General features: G+C 36.7%; 1 protein-coding gene across 2 annotated transcripts in view; it reads left to right on the top strand.

Moving 5' to 3' along the window:
* The window catches only part of EML5 (EMAP like 5), a 109,862-nt gene extending 91,874 nt beyond the window's left edge, over window positions 1–17,988 (top strand). The window contains exons 32-44 of one of the 2 annotated variants that reach the window (XM_075103675.1): window positions 1,871–1,891; window positions 3,209–3,317; window positions 4,754–4,927; window positions 6,359–6,567; window positions 8,534–8,691; window positions 10,990–11,104; window positions 11,550–11,738; window positions 11,915–12,087; window positions 13,343–13,505; window positions 14,393–14,496; window positions 16,177–16,330; window positions 17,102–17,202; window positions 17,528–17,988. In XM_075103675.1, the coding sequence (XP_074959776.1) occupies window positions 1,871–1,891; window positions 3,209–3,317; window positions 4,754–4,927; window positions 6,359–6,567; window positions 8,534–8,691; window positions 10,990–11,104; window positions 11,550–11,738; window positions 11,915–12,087; window positions 13,343–13,505; window positions 14,393–14,496; window positions 16,177–16,330; window positions 17,102–17,202; window positions 17,528–17,564 (1,707 nt within the window). In that variant the 3' untranslated portion in view covers window positions 17,565–17,988. The remainder of the gene's footprint in view (window positions 1–1,870; window positions 1,892–3,208; window positions 3,318–4,753; window positions 4,928–6,358; window positions 6,568–8,533; window positions 8,692–10,989; window positions 11,105–11,549; window positions 11,739–11,914; window positions 12,088–13,342; window positions 13,506–14,392; window positions 14,497–16,176; window positions 16,331–17,101; window positions 17,203–17,527) is intronic. The other variant, XM_075103674.1, reaches the window with a different exon arrangement.
* Window positions 17,989–18,467: the final 479 nt, after the last annotated feature.

Genomic DNA, 18,467 nt, shown 5'->3' with positions numbered 1-18,467 from the left:
GCCCCATGAAATTAGTCTGGTTTTATTTAACTATCCGTTTGCGTTTGGCCTTCCAAAGAGTCATAGCCCTTGCAAAGAAGCTTAACTGAACTAGCCTTCATTTCTATATGGACTAAACCCAGAATTCTTAAAACAGATGTCACTCTGTGTAGGTTTTATCTCATCAGGCAGATTTATAGTATCTACTTGGTGTTTTGATAATACATAGTTGTAATATTCTAGGCAGAACCAAAACCCTAATGGTGTTTCCCTACAGATAAATTTAGATCTAGGGGGAAAACATATATGTTTCATAGTAACGTTAAGATTGATCTTTGAACTAACCAGATTAAAAGAAGAAAAGAAAAAGAAGAAGAAAAAAAAACATTGTGCATCTGCATAGCTGAACTAATACTGCTGTTCCTAAATTTTGCAGAGTAGTGTAATTTTTGTAGTCCAACAACCCAATTGCAGTTTTCATACCTTCAGTTGTTTCTCAGCAGATTCAAACCCACGTTATTTTCTTTAGTTCATAGAATACAAAAAAAACCCTTAGTTTATTTTAGCCAGAATAGCTTGCTTTTTTTGGTGTGTGTGTGGATTTTTTAGATGTTTCATCTAAATATGGTCAGTTTGTCAGAGTTTATTAGCTTGCTTCCCTCTGTAGTTCAGATTTCTAGGTGCATGTCTCATGAAAATTGACTTGTTGATAGTAGTAACTGCTTAGCTAAAATAGCTGCATTTCTTGGTGAGTTTCTTGCCTGACATCAATTTAAAGAAAGCATTAATGGAAATTATTTAAATGGAAGAAAATATCAGCAGATTTTTGCCTATGGTATGATTGCAAAGAACATTTGCAGGAATACAGACCTTTCATTGTCCTTAGGAATTTCCTTTGTCAGCATATTTCTTAATCTGGCCACATGTGCCTTTTCATACGATAGAATATATGGCAAGAATGTAGTCGTAATGTGAAAATTTGTTCTTTGCATGGATTTTTTTCCATGTTTGTCTTAACCAAGAAGGCACACAGGACCCTTAATGCCTTTTTCTTTCATAATCATTTCTATATCAACTAGCAGTAGAGCAATTTTAACTGTTTTGTGATGTGGATTAAGGCATACAAATCAGGAGCGGATGACGCTTAAAAATTAAATTACAAAGCATACTATTTTTAAGGAGAGAATTAAATCTGAAAAATGAGCTTGAAGCAAAATATCTTTAAACAACAGTTACTTTTAGATTCTGAACAGATGTTAAGGATTACCTACTCCTTAAAGAACGTACTTGACTGCTGCTCCTTTTCCTACTGATATGCCTGGCACAAACATAGTTTCACCATCATGATTTAAATCTTGAAAAGATTTACAGAAACATTATTTTCAAGTATTTTTAAACTGTAATGTTGTTATGCAGTCTCAGTAATATTTCCCAGTACCTGAACCTTTATAATCCTGATTTCTGAATGCTCCTGTAGAAGAACATTGGGTGTATTTGCCACTTGTCAAGATCAGACTCAAACATTACTTCTTAGCAGAATAGCAATCAGCATTTTTGTCCCCACTTAATTTGTTAAAATATCAGTAACGTGTAAAATAAGTTTTTTATTTAGTTTGACAGAGAGAGACCTAACATACACCAGAACGAAATTTTTGTCTTATAAATCAAAATTGAAATAAAAATACATTAATTCTATGAATTTTTATTTCTGATGTGACTTCCTTTTATAAGTAAATGTTAATCTTTAACACTAAAAGCAGTATTGGTGCTGCAATGCAAAGAGATGGCATCAAGGTGTGTGTTAAGAAATTACACTAAATGTGGCATATATTTTCTTCAGCACTTATCGTATTTCTGATCTAATTATTTTTCTGCTGCTTTTCCATTACAGGAGACTCAGCAGATATGTCAGGTAAGGGAAATAAAATTCTAACATCTTCAGGTGTAGTTAGCCTATCTAGTAGCCATCTGCAGCTTTATAGAGCAGTAAGTGACGTGAATTTATTTTTAGTTTATTAAAACCCTGTATTAGCATATTACTGTCAGCACTGAAGATAAAACACAACATCTCAGCAAAGTGTAAATACAGAAACAATTAAAATGTTAAACACTCTTAAAAACTACTTTTGTTGCACCATACTCCCTTCTTGCTGCCCAGTGATTAGTGAGTACTTACACATAGTGCTACAGTAGCATTCCTATGTGCGCTTGCAGGTTTTATAGACATGTTGGGGCTGACAATTAACATTTGTTTTAGACACTCAATTGAGTATAATTTTAAATATGCATTTCTAAAGTAAATTCCATTGAGGAGGCCTAGGTGACTGAGTGAAAAAAATAATCACCTTTCACGCATATGTATGGTTGTCATGCAGTTATTACCACTGATCCCAAATGCTTGTTATGATGTCAGTTTAATTTTTTCTGTATCGTTTTGGGTCTTTGACAGTTTGAAAGTCTTGACTGAGCTATTTTTTATTAATGTTTTTTCAACTGTAATCTTAAAAATTCATCATCATCATGTGTGGGTGAGTTCATTGTTGAGCAGCCATAACTGTCTTGTGACACATCTTCAGAGATGCATAAACGTGTGTTCATGTGTACCTAGAAAGTATAATAATCTTCATGTGGAGCTAAAGCTTATTCTGTAAAGAACAAATGTACAATGGCATTTTTAATGTGTGTTGACTTCTTTTAAATATGCCAAATTGTCCTTGCTCTAAGGATGGGTGGAAGAATATAGGTACCTTTTCCCACACTTTTAAACTGTAAAAAAGAAGCAGTGATGATATGGTTGTTGATATGAAAGAACATGTCTAGTCCTGCATATAATGCCTGGAGACTTTCTCTCTCTTACTGGCCTTCTTCCTACTGCAACTTCAGTTTAAGTTTGTGTATATTACTAAATTCAGTTGGCACTGCCTGAAAACAGCACTTTTTATTTTACTTTTATTTTTTTCCTTCTTTGTGGAGCGGTTATTCTGGAATCCAACCTGCTGCCTGCCTTCATGAGAAAGTTGCATAGTTTCACTTAAATTTTTTGGTGGCTATTTAGTACCTTTTTTACCGACAACTTTTGCTTTTCTTGTTCCAATTATCTGTTGTCTACAGTGCTGCAGGGGTTCTAGAAGCAGTGACATTTGTTATAGGCTGGGATGGCAAATTAAGTTTCATAATGACTTGGTATAGATTTTCTTCATCTTACTGAAGATATTTTTTGTCCTGCCAGCCCATGGTAGCTTTATATAACTTCTACCAGAAGGAGATGACACCTTACAAAATCAGTCTTGTGAGAATAGATGTTGAGCAGCTGGAGTACTCCACAGGCAGGATGCAAAGTCAGGACAGAGACTTTCAGAAGAACACCATGAAATAGGAGGACTTTGAGAGTCCATGTTCTCTGTTCTGCAAAGCTCGCTCTGAAAGATTTTGACAGTTGTTACCCATGAGACCTAGGCGAAGGTTTCTGTCTGCCACCCAAAAGAAAAATTTCGTCCATGGTTATAGGGGAGGTGCCCAGGTCAATATAGAGTTTTACCGAGGAGAGTGCTGAAGAGCAAAAAACAGTTCAGAGCCATAATAAAGCTTTCCCCTCTGTCAACTTTTCGTGAGGACAGCAAGGAGTTTGCTGAAAATTTTGAGATGTGCCAGTTGTTGCCAAACCCTACCCTTTCTGTTTTAATGACCTGTCTATATTATTCTGTAGTACCTCTCAAAAGGTGATGATAGTGGCATGTTGGTGCCATGAGAGGAAATTCCAATGGGAAACAGAAGAAATTAGGAAGATTGTTCTAAAGAATGTTTTGGAACAGCTGTGGAATTGTGCTCAAAAACTTAGTTTCATGTGGCTAAAATTTTACCTAGGTCCCTGTGCCTGCTGCTTCCCATCATATGTGTGCCTCTGAGGGACTAGATCTAGCTGATTAGAAACACAAAGTGTGGAGCTGAAATAGAATTTTGTTTATGTGAGTCTGGGTCTACAACAATAACCTGTAACCTCCAGTCTGCAGTCAGACTTACTAGAGATCAGAAGCAAAGAAGTTCTTAGAGAGAATCTTATGGTCCTGGAAATGCCTTAGATGCTCTTCAGAGATTGCAAACTGTACATGGATTGCAAGATCTTTGGAGAAGGCATTGCATTTGGAAAAAAAACTAGATGTCATCATAATAGTAATAATCATTTACATTAGTAGCACGGAAAGGATGTTCTTACTACAAAGAGCTTGCAGTCTAAACAACGCAAACTAAATTAAATACCCTAGTTGTTCTACCTCAGTGAGCAAGCTGAGTGTTCAGCTGATATTCTCCTAAGAGAGCATGCAATTCAGACAGGTGGCCATTTTGTAGGAAAGGAGGTTTTGGGCTTGCACTGTAAACTAATTTCTCTGTAACTATCAGATGTCCAAAAGCCCCATATAGAAATTACATTCTTGATTATCTGCACAATACTTAGGAAGGTTTTTGAGTTAGCATGCTGAGCTAAGTTTCACCAGGAGAAGACAGCTTGCTTTCAGAACTTCTGTGGTGCTTCAGAAGACCAGTGACACAGGTGAAGCAAAGTTTTCAACGCCAGTAGTGTAATGAGGCCAACTTCTTTGTCCTACTTAATGATCTTGTGTGCCATGCATGGGTTTCCAAAGGGAGGCCAAAAACTTCTTTCCCCTCCATCTGACCAGAACAATTTTGTTGTATTGAAAAATATTAACTGCTTCAATAAGCAAACCATTAGACATTTTCAAAACATCTACTAATTGCATGTTTTATATTTGTGTAGCTACAGCTCCTTCTATTCATGTGTGGGATGCAATGAACAAGCAGACACTGTCGGTACTGCGGTGCTACCATTCAAAGGGCGTTTGCTCAGTCAGTTTCAGTGCCACTGGCAAACTGCTGCTGTCCATAGGGCTGGATCCTGAGCATACCATTACCATTTGGAAGTGGCAGGAAGGTAGGAAAGTGACTGTTTTTGTAGAATGTGTTTATATTGTTAGAGGTATTTTGGCTTGAGTCAAGAGCAATTGTAACATAAACATATCAGCAGATCAAAAATTATTACAATAAATGCTGTGCGCTATGCACTGTACAAGAAGAGGGAAAATAAATTGTACTTACCCGTTCTAGTAAATGCAAAATATATCTTCTTTGGAACTGTTGTGTGACGATCAAGATAGTTCCCTGATTTCCAGTTAGAATAATTAAAGAAAATTGTAGTCTTCATTCTTTGTTTTTTTTTCCCCGTTATTTCTTTGCTGCTTGGTAAAAACTCTTCGTAGAATCTCTTTTGCTCCTAGAAGAAATTTTCTATTCTTCTCTGTTCTTGTTCTTCTCTAAAGTCTGATTACTGGCTAGGCTGTTCTATGCCTAAAACTGTCACCCAAAAATTGCAAATTGCGGAAATGCGATGCCAGTATAGCTCCTCAATGCAGCTATGTAATTGGTAATTCTTAAGCTTTACTACATGTTTTCAGAATGGCTTTGATCTGAGTTCAGGATTTAGGCTAAAGTGATTTGGTCAGCTCCTTTCCTCATCTCCATTCTGTCTGACAAAGCCATGCCCAGATTATGAAACTGATTCTCTAGTCTTAGGGGTTTCCTTCCTCTCTCTTTGGAGATTTCTGTTGATCAACTAGTATCTCTCAGAAGTTTAAAGATCAGCTATCAGGTTAATAAAAAGTGATCCTTTGCAGCTTGTCTGCTAGATCCTGTGGAGCTGGATGCAATGTCAAATGTGTATGTATACAATTTTAAGTAGCATGAAGGATGTGTGGTAAAATCCCCTGCAGCAATTCACTGCCTTTTCAGTCAGAACATGCCAGTGCTCGTTCTTAAGAGTCAGTACAGATTCAACGTGGCAGCTAAGGATCCAGATTGAGGAATGTTCATATGGGTCAAAATGTCTGATGTTAACACCTCTGAAGAGACTGGAAAAGCATTACCTTTGAATCTAAGACAGTATGTAACAAAGTCAGTTTCTGCATTTTCTGCAGAAACAAGAAAGTTTTCTAACTTTCGACAAAATTTGCAGAGAAGTAATTCATTAGTCTCTTGTAATTTGTCCAGAGTTTGGGGTTTTCAGAGCTGTTGGAATTTAAGAGGAGATGGAAACTTACTTGGATGTGAGCTCTTAACTCTCTTATATTCCTGCGGAAATTTAAGATTATAAGTAGATGGCACCTTCATTAGGTGCTACGTTTTGCTACTGGGTGTTATTGAATATTTTTTTTTTAATCAGCATCTTAATTTAGTTTTAATTTAGGAGCAGTTTGTGCTTTTCTTCAGTACCTGCGTGGTCTTGGGTGACTCATCATTCTCCATAATTTTTAACCATAAATATATTTTTTTCTCAGCAAATTTAAAATGTCCATTTTTTTTCTGCCAGGTGCCAAAGTTGCTAGCCGAGCTGGTCATAACCAGCGTATATTTGTAGCAGAGTTCAGACCAGATTCAGATACCCAGTTTGTTTCTGTGGGAGTAAAACACGTGAGGTTCTGGACACTGGCTGGAAGAGCTCTTCTCAGTAAAAAAGGGCTGCTGAGCTCCATAGAAGATGCCCGAATGCAAACGATGCTATCGGTAGCTTTTGGAGCGGTACGTACCTTAACAAACTATTTTAAAATGCATACAAACAAAAATTGGGTTTGCTTCTATGTCTTTATTCAGTTCAATGAGACTTTTCTGACCTGCTCGTGAGTATGTCAGGTCTTTTGTTAAACTCAGATTAGCATTTCTAATATTTGTCTGCTAGTTAGAACTAATACCAGCTTTCTTTCGAGCAGAAAAGAAAAAAGATTATGGATTTAATGTTTTCAAAAGAAACAAGCATAGGTGCTTTGGACTGGTAATACGCTGCTTGCTACGCAATCTAAGTAAAACAAAGCTGCCTCTAAGACTGTAGGACCCAAACAATAGAAATGAGGTTAATTTTATCCCCACCTGGGGGTGATTGTATTATAATCTGTATGCATTACTACCTATCTGTGATCTGAGAGCAGCATTGTCCTGGGGCATTTGTTGGGCATTTGTTAACATCTATGACTGTTAGACGACCACAGTAGGGTTTGTTTTGCTTTGGGTTTTTTTTTCACAGACACGGCCCTTGTTGCTAACTTCCACATCCTTGCCATTTCAGGAGTTGCTCTGTATCAGCAGCACTCATCTTGTCAGCTGGGCAGATAGCCATAGATTTCTTTGTGGAGTGGTGCTTCTCTTTTGTTGCGTGCGTTACTGTCCTGCTTGTTGATTTGCCTGTTGGGTCCAGACTGAATTTATACTATTGATTTTGATTTTTGAAACTGTAACTGGCCTGTGGTTTCATTTTTCATTAGACTATCTTTTCCAGAGTGTCCTCTCTCTCAGGTGCCTCTGATTTAAGAGAGTCCTACAATGCAATAAGATATTTTCCAAATAATAACTGTTAGAGCTGCACGGCCCGGGCATTAGTCTGGGGTTTGGAAAAACTCTGTCAACTTTCTTATGGAGGGGCAGATTCTTAGCATGAAAGGCAGGCTGTATGCTGAATGTCCTGGAGTATGGTATGAGGTGGTTTGAGGGTGCAAAGCTTGCGAGGGTTTTGTAATAAAGGTATTGAATAAAGGCAAACCTGGAGGGAAGAGCAGTTCTGGGAGTGCTTTTTTTTCCTTGATTTTGTCTCAGAAGGAGCTAGTTCAGGTGCTCCTAAAGAGGGTTGGAAACAGCTGAACAGTTATGCTGGAAGGATGATCAGAGGATCTGCTCCCAGGTTCACTTCCAGACCTCTTTTATTTACTCATGTATTAGGGCACCCACACACACACCCCTTAAAAAAAAAAAAAAAAAAAAAAAAAAGGCTGAAGAACATCAACCCACCTCAGTCAAGGGGTGTTCTTGCCAAATCTATAGATGCGTACTGGTACTCTAAAATACTACACATGATACTGAATTTGAGGATTGTTCACCTAAGTTAGTAAAACAGTTTTGCTCAATAACCAGTTCCTGTTGGTTTTAAGTGTATCCTAATAAATTGCCTATAAATTTCAGAGGTAGTTAAATTTATTACCTTTCAAAAACAGGAAGCGGAAGTAAAGAAAAACAAGCAGCTTTAGTTCTGAGTTAAGTCAGACCATTTTCTTCATAAACTAAAGGTCACTGTAATTCAGTGAGTACCTTCACCTAACAAAAATGAATGCAAGCATAATGTATATAGCAAGGGGGTGCAAAATGCCTTTGTGTGAAATGTCAAAACTGTTCTTGGCATTCTACTTTTTTGCCACAGTTGGCACACCTCATAGGCTGAAAATACAGATAACCCTATGGCCAAAGCTTAAGTCATTGCATTTCTTATTGCAGTGCAGAGCCTATTAGCTACAAGGAAGCGTCTTTCAGACTTCAAGAAAGAATATAGTAGCTCATTGTTTTGTCCCTACAGGTTCTTACTACCCCTTCCACAATTTGCTCTTCTACAGCAGCAAATAAAAGCAGTCTACCCTAAAAGCAAATGCTGATGATCTTTATTTCTGAATGTTTTCTTCCTGCCTTACTCAGAATCAGATGATGAGTATATTTTTCCCCTTTTCAGAATAACTTGACATTTACAGGTACTATCAGTGGAGATGTTTGTGTTTGGAAAGATCACGTGTTGATACGAATTGTGGCCAAAGCTCACAATGGACCTGTTTTTACAATGTATACCACGTTGAGGGATGGTTTGATCGTTACAGGAGGCAAAGAAAGGCCGTGAGTCTTCTCTCTTCTTTTTTTTTCAACCCCCTGCATACACATCTATTTTTTACAAATGGTTTGGATTCATCCCATCTAACACTAGGCAGTTGAGACATCAAAGCTAGAAGAGCAGTCACTTTCGAAAACCTGAAATAGTTGGTAGAAATAAAGTAGCCACCACCTCCAAAGTACAGGTAAGCCCACATGAGTTTTTTTATCCATTGATTATAAGAGAAGGCCTGGAGTGGCTGGGATCCTGGCCTGGGCGCCTTCCTTGAGTACCTAAAGTCAAGGGAGATGAATCAGAATCTAAATGTTATTAAGAACAGGTAGTTCTTATTAGTTTTAATTTCTAGGTAACACTCATCTTTCTAAAGCACATCTGCAAACTTCTTCAGGCACTTTATGATGACTTTACATTATTTTGGTTAAAAATAATAGACAAGTGTAAAATGCACCGTGAATGAATTATCAATTATATTGCATTATCAATTATACTGCATTACATCAGTAAGGTAGTGTTTCTCCAACTACAAATACATGAATTATCAAAGAGATGATACAGTTCTCCCTCCTTAAGCTGAAAAGGGCTATTTATTACAGCAGTATTATTTTTGACAGAAGGCAAAACCATGTACTTTGAAATATAGCTTTAAGCATTAAAAAGTTACCTAGTGCTTGGCGGTTACTCCTTTTTCTGAAGTTGAACTGAGGTTGTTAATGCAAGTAATTTGCACAGCTGTGATTAAATAAACGAATGATAAATATTGTAACAGCATAATGCACAGCGTCTTTTAAAGGAAGAATCTGTTTAGTTATGATGGCAGAGGCAAACTGTCTTCTCTAAAATCTAAGGTACAGCAACATCCTTTGTTTCTGGGTTGTAAGAAAAATATCTCTTCAAGCATTTAAATTTGTTCTTAGCGCCTTGCTAATGATAAAATAAAAAAAAGTGCTGCAGCTGTAATGCAGTCCATCTGATGGCCTGATAGTGCCCTGTTTTGCCACTTACAGGCCACTTACTACCTTTTCCTTAAAGATCCTTGTTGATATCCAGACCCAGCTGAAAACTTTTTTATTCCTGCGCTTGAAATATTTTCTTCCAGTATTTATAAAACATCATAATGATTTTATTTGGATAATGTTCTCTCTACTACTTAGCTTCAAAGCCTCTTAATAGTTAGTGTTTGATCTGAAAGAAACAGTGAAGAATAACAGTAAGAAAGAATAATTAATCTCCTGTGGGAAAATGGAGTATTGAAAGTATTCAAAACAAATGCTACATTTAGGAAAATTACATGTTTGCTTCTGCCTTGGCATTTGTAATTGCAGTTCACCAGCCTCTTGTGATAAAATCGTTTTGCTGAGGATGATGACCAATCGTCATATGTCAAAACAGCACTATTGGGAAGCAAAGAATATTGCACTGCAAGGACTAGCAATTTATAATTTATTACAGTTGTTTTAGTAATAATAGTGCAGAAGCAGTAATTGTGATTAAACATTCTGGAGTTCTTTGTCAGGGTTCATTCAGTAAACAAATCGGTAATGCTGGCAGCTCAGTACTGTGGAACATTATATTTTCTTTTCTGTTGGGGGAGATTCTTTTCTCTTTGCAAAAGATAAAACTTATGTCCCAGCCTAACTGGAAATGCCAGATTTACAACTGTTTCATCAATCATTATCTTTTTTTAGAAACTTTTTTTATTCTAATATGTTCTTTACTGAAATACCAGTTCTCTTGAAAGTGGGTGGGAAATACTTAGTGCTTTCATGATTAATGCGTTTTAGTATCTTGTGCAATTAACATTGTGTGATTCCGCCCCCCCCCCCCCCCCCCCCGTATCTTTGCCACTTATCCACTTATTTCACAGGAATGAAAACCATGAAATTTTCACAAAAGTGAAAAACTGTTGTAATTTATTTCACAGGAGTAAAATACAAGTCTTTCCTGCTTCCCTCAACTATATTTTGATAATCTCTGTCTTAATAATAAGGTGGTAATTTGTTCACACACTTAACTGTTTCTTTGACTAGACGGATTTGCTAAGAGCTACTAATTCAGACCAAGCTTAGCAGTGATGAGCTTTCAACTTGTTCTGTAAAGCAGTGCAACGAGGACTTTGAATCACTGTTTCTTGCTTAGCTGGGAGGCTCGGAATATTAATATCATTTAATATTTAATATTTAATTATTTAAAACATACTTAAATGCCACATTTACAATACATTACATTAAAAAATATAGTTATTTCACACATTGTCTTTTCTGTGCCAGCCATTATACTTATGGTTGTTCCTGATTTCCTGATAGATCAAAGGAGGGAGGAGCAGTTAAGCTATGGGATCAAGAGCTGAAACGATGTCGTGCCTTTAGACTAGAGACAGGACAAATGACAGACTGTGTTCGCTCTGTTTGTAGAGGCAAGGTAAAGAAAGCATCATGTCTTTAAAATAAAGCTTATAATTTGTGGGTTGATCTATAACATATGATAAATTGTATCCTTCCTCTTTCTCTTATAATTAGTAATTGAAATTCAACATTGAGCTAGACAGCAGGAAAAAATTGTACTTCTGGAGATCTTAGTCTTACGAAAATATTCTGCATGTATTTTTATTAAAGACTAACTAAGGATTTGTATATTTTCACACTTCAGATGTCTGACAAGTAAGAACTCAACTAGCATCATGATTTATATACAGCTTTGTACTTCAATAAATCATAGATGAGTTTAAAAAATAACTTATTTTTTGTTTACTTGATTTCAGCAAACCTTCTTGACAGAACTATAGCTGTAGATTATATATCCATTACAGTTCATCATGAGTAGTTAATGTATGATATCAGAGATAATTCTTTCACTTTTGTTCAAGGGGAAAATTCTCGTTGGGACAAGAAATGCCGAAATAATTGAAGTTGGAGAGAAAAATGCTGCATGTAACATTCTAATTAATGGTCATATGGATGGACCAATCTGGGGCCTTGCAACGCATCCTTCCAGAGATTTTTTCCTTTCTGCTGCGGAAGATGGCACAGTAAGACTCTGGGATATTGCTGAAAGGGTAGGTGTTGGAGAACAGTTGTTTCAGAAAAAGAAAAAACCTAGACTTGTGGTGGTGTTGAGGACTTGAAACTTATTTTTAATGTCCACCTACACTGTCAAACTGTTAGCCTAAGTTGTTTTTTAAATATGAACAAATAGAAACATTCACTCTTCTGGGTTTTTATTTCTTCACAGAAGATGCTGAACAAAGTCAGCTTAGGACATGCAGCTCGTACTGTTTGCTACAGCCCAGAAGGTGATATGGTAGCTATTGGCATGAAAAATGGAGAATTTATTATTTTGCTTGTGACATCTCTAAAAATTTGGGGGAAAAAAAGGGACAGAAGATCAGCTATTCAAGATATCAGGTCAGAAAATAAATGCCTTTGTCTGTTGTAGTATTCTAGGAATCTGTATTATTTTGGTTTTTAAAAACACAGTTTTATGTTCTGAGGAGCATTGCAGTGATACTTCAGAGATCAATGAATGAAGTGTGGAGTTAGTGTGGTTACTCTGATACCAGGAAGGAGGAGGTACAGGAAGATGAGAGATAGCAATCAGTCAAAAAAACAGGCAGTACCATGGGTCAGTGTCAGACGATATTGCCACGGGTTAGTTAAAATGAAGGGTGAATGGAGAAGTCAATGGACAATAGGAACAGGCCATCCTAATCAGGGGAGGGGGCAGATGAGAAGGTGTGAAAAGGAGCTGGGTGGGTTGATGTGTAGGTGGTAAAATGAGATCAGAAGTTTACAGATGAAGACTGGATTGTGAGAGATGCTGGAAATGTCTGTTAGTTTGCTCTTTAATGTGTTTTGTTAGAAAGGAGTTAGCAGAAGTACAATTTTGCTTCTGTTTCCTGAATGGAGGACAAGGACGTTTCTTCTGTGAGATAAATTGATCGTGATCAGCTCAGGGAAGCTTCTGAAGAACAGAGTGGGGTGAGTGGGAGAAATACGAGCAAACAGGGACCTTGCTGCAGGAAGGCAGGAGAGCCCCGCTTGGAGTCAGGGGGTTGCTGGAATCAGAAAGCTGTCCCAAGGTATGTCTTGGAGATAATAGAAATAAAGAAACTTCCCTAGTAACGCAAAAGGGGCTGTAAGGAATTTGGTCAGCTCAGGAAGCTACTGAGTTTCAAGACTAGAGAGGAAAACTGGAGGAAAGAAACCACTGTGCAAAAATACATTGGGCAGACGAAAGATCTGATTTCACATCTTTCTATTCAGTTCATTTCATCCAGAAGGTCTGGCTTTTCTTCATTTACAGTGTTTCATTTTTCTAGTTGGTAGCCATGTAAATACAGTGTTAGAGAGTCAAAGTCATTAGGGGCATGCCACAAAGTTGTGAAAGTAATGAGATCAGATAATGAATGAGTTATTCCAGAGATGTTCCTGGTTCATCTCTATGTGACAGCTGTACTGAAATTATTGCCTCCTTCTACTGCATGTACGTTCCCTGAAAATTTTGTTTCTAAAGTTATTCTGCTTAGCAGGCGAACTACTTTGCCTCCCTCTTTAGTTCTGGATAGCAGATACTTGAAATACAAATTCACCTGTGCTTCTCAAATATTAGAATCTGTTCTAAGTGCCAACGTGTGTTCATAAAACCCTTTTCTCTGTTCAGGTTTAGCCCAGATTCCCGTTACTTAGCAGTTGGTTCCAGTGAGAATGCAGTGGATTTTTATGATCTGACTTTGGGTCCCACACTAAATCGAGTCAGCTATTGCAAAGACATCCCAAGTTTTGTGATCCAGATGGACTTCTCTGCAGATAGCTCTTATCTCCAGGTATCAGTCATTAATTGTTCAAGATGCTAAAAGGAAAACATACTCAGGATAGATACTCTGCAAGTATTCCTCTTCGCAACTGCTAAGTTTTGTAATGACATGTAGTAGTTTACTATCACTGGACTATTACTTTGTTGTAGTGCTAAATGGATGATGAAAATAGTTATTCTGGATATTAAATACAAGAAATAAACATAGAAAGGAGAAACAGATTTCAAAATCACTGGAATGTGTCACCCTGCTGTTTTATCTCTGTGATGCTGATAGGCTATCTTAAAAGGGGAAGGGGTACGGTCTGTCATTCTGTAAGCCCCAGGGACCTGTGAATTCTTCATATCCCTGGCCAGAAGGTAGCATTACAGGTGCTAACCTTCATGGAGCATCACCAAAATCATGGTGTTACAACTCCCAGCCCCAGGGCTCAAAACATTTCTTAAAATAAAGTAGGCATACCTTGCTTTCTATGTTTTTTTCACACCTGAGAGGAGGAATAAGCTTCTCTTACTATCAGATCAACATCTGCAGGCTGAGAGTAATACCTTTGTGTCTGTTTAAAGATAGGAGTTTATTTTGCCTTATTTATACACACATACAAAACAACACAATATATATAGAGAATTAATATTATGTGCACAATGGGAGATGTTTCCATTTTTTTATTCATTACATTTTAAAATTGAACATTTCGTATGCTTTCTCATTGTTGCTTTACACTTGTATAGATTTTTGAGAATTTTCAACTCATTGAGCAAGTTTCATTGATAGATAAGTTACTTAGAGAGTAGAAGGTAACTGTCAAGAAAATGCTTTTCAAAGCCCTTTAGAATTACATCTTCATCTTTTCAAACAAATTAATGTATTCTAAATTCTCTGTGGTCATCTCAAAGGTCTCTACTGGGTCTTACAAAAGGCAAGTCTATGAAGTGCCTTCAGGAAAACAGCTTGTGGACCAGGCTGTGATTGACAGAATAACGTGGGCTACTTGGACAAGGTAAATGAGTCACACGTTTATACCTGTTAGAACACTTGTAACTTCCAGGAGAAGCACCTACTGTTTAAAAGCATATTTCATCCCTTCATTCAGTCAGATAGTTCCTTTTAGTTCACCCATCTGCTCTGGCAACAGATCAGGTAAGTGCAGTACAGCAGAAGAAGTACGTAGCACACGAGCTGTTTGACTGGTGAGGGTATCTGGTAAAAACTGATCTCTCTGTGTGCCTTTCTATTCGTTGTGTATCTCTAGCTTCCTTTGAGGTATCTCTAGCAGCCTCAGTAGTTTTTCATTGCATTGTGCAAGTTACCTGGAATACAGCAATATTTACTTCAAAATAGTGCTTTGGGGATAAGAGAGAGCACAGGGAATATTGAAACATATCAAAACGTGAAACAATAATACAAGACTGATAATTCAAATTTTATTTACGGTATTACACTAATTACAGCTGTATTTTAAAGTTGCTATTAACATTTACATATTAAAAGATACCTTAAGATCTGAAAGATTTTAAATACCTTAAAGTTGTTATATTTCATTCAAAATAGACTTAGAAATTACTTGAAGAATGGTACCATAATTTATTTTTATTTCACATTTAAATAATGGATTTTATATTCTGTGTGAGACTGATTTCCTGTGCCTTATTTCAGGCTCCTTTGCCTGCTTTCAATTATTGTCCTCTGATTAACACTCAGACAAAACTGAGAATAAATACTTGAAAATTGTCTACATATGAACCACTGTAAACAATAGTAATCCCGACTATTTTGCTGCAAGGCATGTCTAAATCTACAGGTTTTTCAGAGGGCTCTGAAAACTCTTTTTGCTAGCTTTCTGTTTTCTGCTCGGGTAATCCATTTTTGTCACCTCTTTAATACGAAACAAGAAACCTGTGTTTTCTGACTCAGTTCGGTATGGCTAAAGTAAATAATTCCTTTTTGAATGTAATGTACTGTGCTCTGATTTGGGGGAGAGGATCACAGAAAAATTCCCAAATCATTCACATATTAAGACATGATGAAGTGCTTGTTTCTGTGCATTCTTGGAAGTCTGCGTATACATTTTAAGCACAGCTGAATAAAAAGCAACTTTTCACAAGGCTTTGCAGAGGAAATTTTCTATAAACGTCTGTTTTGGAGTCTTACGATAATTATGTTTTCTGTTTAGGACAATCTCTCTCTGCCTCTTTCTCTGATTTTAATGAAGAATCTTCACTGGACTCGACACTTTTCATCTAATTGATATGAAAATGTTACAGAATCAACAAAACATAGCTATAATGAGAATACACATATTTTTATTTTCCAACAGCCGAAACTTATTCATCTAATGCTTACACTATGACATTCTGTTTTTAATTGTCCTTTCTTTATTCTTTTATATTTTTTTTTTGGCAAATGTCTCACTGGACAATATTACTACTGTTGATTTCACCTCTGTCCTTAGTGTTGTCATGGGCCACATTATTTTGGGAATTGTATCACTATTGATTTCAGAAGCAGTTATGGAATAATGTAAAAAATTACAGAGTAAAACAAGATGCATATGTTTAAGTATAAAATGTAAAAATTAAGTTTTTATAAAACCAGTCACAATACAAAAGCTGTTTACTATTTCCTCACTCTGTTGGTTTTGCTGTGGTTTTCAAAATAATCTCTTGCTCTTCTGTTTCAGTGTTCTAGGGGACGAAGTAATTGGAATTTGGTCCAGGCATGCTGAAAAAGCTGATGTAAACTGTGCCTGTGTTTCTCATTCGGGAATCAATCTTGTAACAGGCGATGATTTTGGCATGGTCAAGCTGTTTGACTTCCCGTGTCCTGAAAAATTCGTAAGAACTTGTTTTTGATTCGTTACAACAAAAAGTGCTGTTGATATTATGGTCTTGTATTGCTTCTCTAGAAGATGTATGATGGAAATGTCTCCTATTCTGAATTTGTAGCTGCTTTTATGCATCTCTTTAACTTTAGCTCTATACTCTCAGAAGGATGCTTCACCTCGAAAGTTTTCCTGACATTTTGTGCAATAGCTCTTGCTATAAACTCTTGTAGGTGTTAATATTGTCTGCTGGTCTGCATTAGCATAGTGCCTTCATACTGAAAATCTCAGAGCCCTTGGTTTTATTTATCCACATCTCCAATCTCAATTTGACAGGTGAGGAAGACAGCTGGTAATTTCAGTCCCATCTGTGTATTTACATGGATGAAGAGTTTACAGATTTTTTGCTAACATTAGTACTGTTAATTTTCAGGATTTGAGACTGCACAGCATAAACTGCTTGCACACTTACAATGAAAATATTGTTTTCAGTGTTAGGAATTTTACACAAAATTTAGAGGTTAATCATGTGACAAGATATATTTCATTTATTGTGTTACCTTGAGCATTGCACCCAGTTTGCAGCTGCCGTCTCATCTGGTGACAATCGAATCTGTGTTGCAGCTCAATAGTAGTTCTTCAGGAGGGCTTTCACGTTTGAAAACCTATATAGCATTCTGAACAATATAAATACATCATGCAATAAAAAGGTAGATAAAAACATGCATGTCTCCCTTGATTTAGGATGACACAGAGTATTTAGATTTATTGTTTTTCTTTTCAGGCAAAACACAAACGATTTTTAGGTCACTCTGCCCACTTGACTAATATTCGATTTACAAGTGGAGATAGATACGTGGTCAGTGCTGGAGGGGATGACTGCAGGTATGTATCCTTGCCATTGTTGTCAAAAAGTACAACAGCAGTGGACGTGGACAGTCCATAACAATATAAAGCTCAAGTTCAGAGTCTTCATCTTTCTATCCACTTGCTTGCTTTTCTGTTTGTATACAAAGAAATGGATATTCGCAAGAAAATAAATAGCCCAGATGTTAATATGAACAGTTAAGTTTTAATAAATTGCATTTACATCAGTATTCAGAGCATCATACTTCTAGCTGAAATGTTTCTTTTAACTGTTATTAGGCATTTCTTTTAACAATATTTTAGCCTTTCATATCTCATATTTAATATCTTTTTGAAAATACAGCTTATTTGTTTGGAAATGTGTGCATATGCCTCATTGAAAGAGACGTGGAGACTTGCAATGAGGACACTGCATGAAGTACCAGGCATGAGATACCCAGGATTGCAATGTGACATTCTACTGTGCCCTGCATGTGTTAGAAATGGTGCTGATCCAAGACACAGAGCAATCTGTGTCTCAGACAAGTATCTGGTGCCTGTCAGGAGGATGGACTGTAACAAATATGCTGAGGCCGTTAGATCTGCTGCAGTATTGGATAATCTGGGTTTGTATTTCACTCACTGCCAGATGTTGAAATGAAATACGTGGGCAAAGTGAAAAAATGAATTGTTAATCAATGTACAGTTTCACAGTAAGATCCTGGGGTTTCAATCAAGAGATGTTATTTCGGACCTAGTGCTGTACATTGATCTATTTTCAGCATGAATATTTCTCCTTTAAATTTTGGGGTCTGAATATCATTGAAAAAAAAGAGTATTCCATATTTTATTACCAAAAGAAACCATATATTATCTCTTAAATATATAGTATTTTAATAAATGTTTAATTATTATAATGGAAATGATATTTCTATGACTGGTCAAAAGGAAGCATCATCTGGTGAAGCAGAAAATAAGGGAGCTGATTCCTTAGGACTTAAATATTTCTGCATTTAGAGGCCTGGGTCACAGTCATGTCTGGTGAAAGCCGTTGGATATGCATGATCTTCATGGCTAATTTAGTGTTTTTGTTGCACTTAAACATTAAATTAGTTCTGTGAGCAAAAATAGATTTGCTCACTTTGCGAGTGCCTTGCCCACAACCTAGAAGTCTAACTCCAATTTTTGCCTTGTGAATAAAAGTATTCTCAGTGGAAGAGAGATTATTGCTGTGTTACTGGACTGGGCTTTTAGCCTGTGTGCTGGAAAAGTGGACTAGGGTGAAAATTTTATAGACTTCATAA

The sequence above is a fragment of the Phalacrocorax aristotelis genome, chromosome 9, assembly GCF_949628215.1.
Source record: "Phalacrocorax aristotelis chromosome 9, bGulAri2.1, whole genome shotgun sequence".
Lineage (NCBI taxonomy): Eukaryota > Metazoa > Chordata > Aves > Suliformes > Phalacrocoracidae > Phalacrocorax > Phalacrocorax aristotelis.
Note: the sequence above shows the minus strand (reverse complement) of the source record. Positions and strands in the feature narration are given on the sequence as shown.